This window comes from Chenopodium album, chromosome 19 (assembly GCF_948465745.1).
Source record: "Chenopodium album chromosome 19, dcCheAlbu1.1, whole genome shotgun sequence".
Lineage (NCBI taxonomy): Eukaryota > Viridiplantae > Streptophyta > Magnoliopsida > Caryophyllales > Amaranthaceae > Chenopodium > Chenopodium album.
Genome location: NC_137852.1, coordinates 21,777,473 through 21,779,340, shown reverse-complemented (window position 1 = coordinate 21,779,340; position 1,868 = coordinate 21,777,473). Strand labels below are relative to the sequence as shown.

At 37.1% G+C, this 1,868-nt stretch overlaps 1 protein-coding gene across 1 annotated transcript; it reads right to left on the bottom strand.

The window, feature by feature from the left end:
• Nucleotides 1-513: 513 nt before the first annotated feature.
• Nucleotides 514-1,533, bottom strand: LOC145594183 (uncharacterized). Its single transcript, XM_081650517.1, has one exon. The coding sequence runs from the start codon at nucleotides 1,531-1,533 to the stop codon at nucleotides 514-516; it is 1,020 nt and encodes a 339-aa protein (XP_081506643.1).
• Nucleotides 1,534-1,868: the final 335 nt, after the last annotated feature.

Genomic DNA, 1,868 nt, shown 5'->3' with positions numbered 1-1,868 from the left:
CTTTTGTTGTAACTTTCCAAACTTGTTTTCCCAGTTTTCCAACAAGCTTAAAATTTGATCCCCTGTTAAAGGATCTGGAGAAGTCCTCTCTTCCTTTTCCCCATTAAAAGACACCATATCATGCCGCCAAGGATGATTTTCATCTAACCATCGACGATGAGCCAAATAACAGGTTTTGTTACTATTACTCAAGTGATGATGATCAGTCTCGTAGTGACAATAAGGGCATGCAAACTTCCCTTTGGTGCACCAACCCGATAACATAGCATAACATGGAAAGTCGCTAGTGGTTGATTGTAAAGCTGCATGCATCTTAAATGTTTGACACTTCTCCGCATCATAGGTGTCTAACCCATACTCCCACAAATCTTTGAGTTCTTGAACCAATGGTTGAAGATAGACATCAATGTCATTTCCAGGAGAGGTGGGCCCGGGAATAAGGAGAGATAGCATTAAAAATTCTGGCTTCAAGCACAACCATGGTGGTAAGTTATAATTAATTAGAACAACAGGTCATGTACTATGTTGTGTGCTCATAGTTCGAAATGGATTGAATCCGTCACTTGCGAGGCCCAAACGAACATTACGTGTCTCACTAGAAAAATCTGGGTACTTTTGGTCAAACTCTTTCCATGCCTCACCATCATCGGGATGCCGCAATAACTCATCTTTCTTTCTTTCTTCATCGTGCCACCTCATTAGCTCTGTTGTTTCTAAACACATGTACAACCTTTGAAGCCTTGGTTTAAGAGGGAAATGCCAAATAACTTTTTCAGGGACTTGATGCACTTTCTTAGGTGGTTGATTACTAATATCTTCTTGATATTCAGTCTGTGTTTCTTTGCACCTTGGAGCATGACAAACATAGCAAGACATGGCAGCTTCATGCTCCTTCCAATATAGCATACAATCATTACGACATGCATCAATCTTGTCATAATGAAGACCCAGATCTTTTATCGATTTCTTTGCCTCATTAAAATAGTTAGGCAAATTGGATGCATACGGTAACACTTCTCGAAAAAGATCCAAAAACTCTGAAATTGCTATATTAGTTAACCCATGAGTACACTTCAAAAGGTAAAAATGAATAATAAATGATAGCTTTGAAAATTTTTTGCACCTAGGATATAACTCTTGTTTACCATCTTCAACTAACTTATAAAACTTCTTAGCCTCATCATTCGGCTCATCTCCAACACCTTCACACCTTTCGGCCACATCTCTATGAACATCATATATCAGACGTTCAATATCATCATGCATGTCTTCAACATCCCTCTTAGTATTTGATGTTGATGACATGCCCTTTTCATAACAATGCCATCCTTCAATGCTGCCAGGCTCAATCCCATTTGCAATCAAATGATTGAACACTGTCTCTCTACGATGCCAAAAGCGATGATAGCACGCCTTACAAGGGCAAGTAATTTGATCTCCAATTGCTCGTGAAGATAACTCTTTATCTAAATAACCCTCTACACCTTTCTTATACTCATGACTAGATTGTAAGAAGTTGGTCCAACAACTCATTTCGTCTCCTTTATCAAAATTTAAACACAACGAATTTAAAGATTTAAAATATTGGCATATAATTTTAACATTTATAAAAGGAATGACAATATATTTAATCAAGGACCAAGGCAAGCCCTTTCAAGCTTTAAGTATTGAATAAGGAAAGAAAATCTAAAACTGATTGAATCAAATGAAACTATAGCTAAACTAATTTTATTGATCCTTATTCTAAACTAGCTTTTACAATGACTGAAAAACTAGCTACTAACATAATTACTATCAGAATTCCGGGGTAATAACCCCGAGCTAATAATCATTCGATTGCAAGTCACATCACAACAAGCCAAGCATAT

Excerpts from the sequence above, each read along its gene's own strand:
- LOC145594183 (XM_081650517.1), bottom strand. The coding sequence starts at position 1,533 with ATGAGTTGTTGGACCAACTTCTTACAATCTAGTCATGAGTATAAGAAA.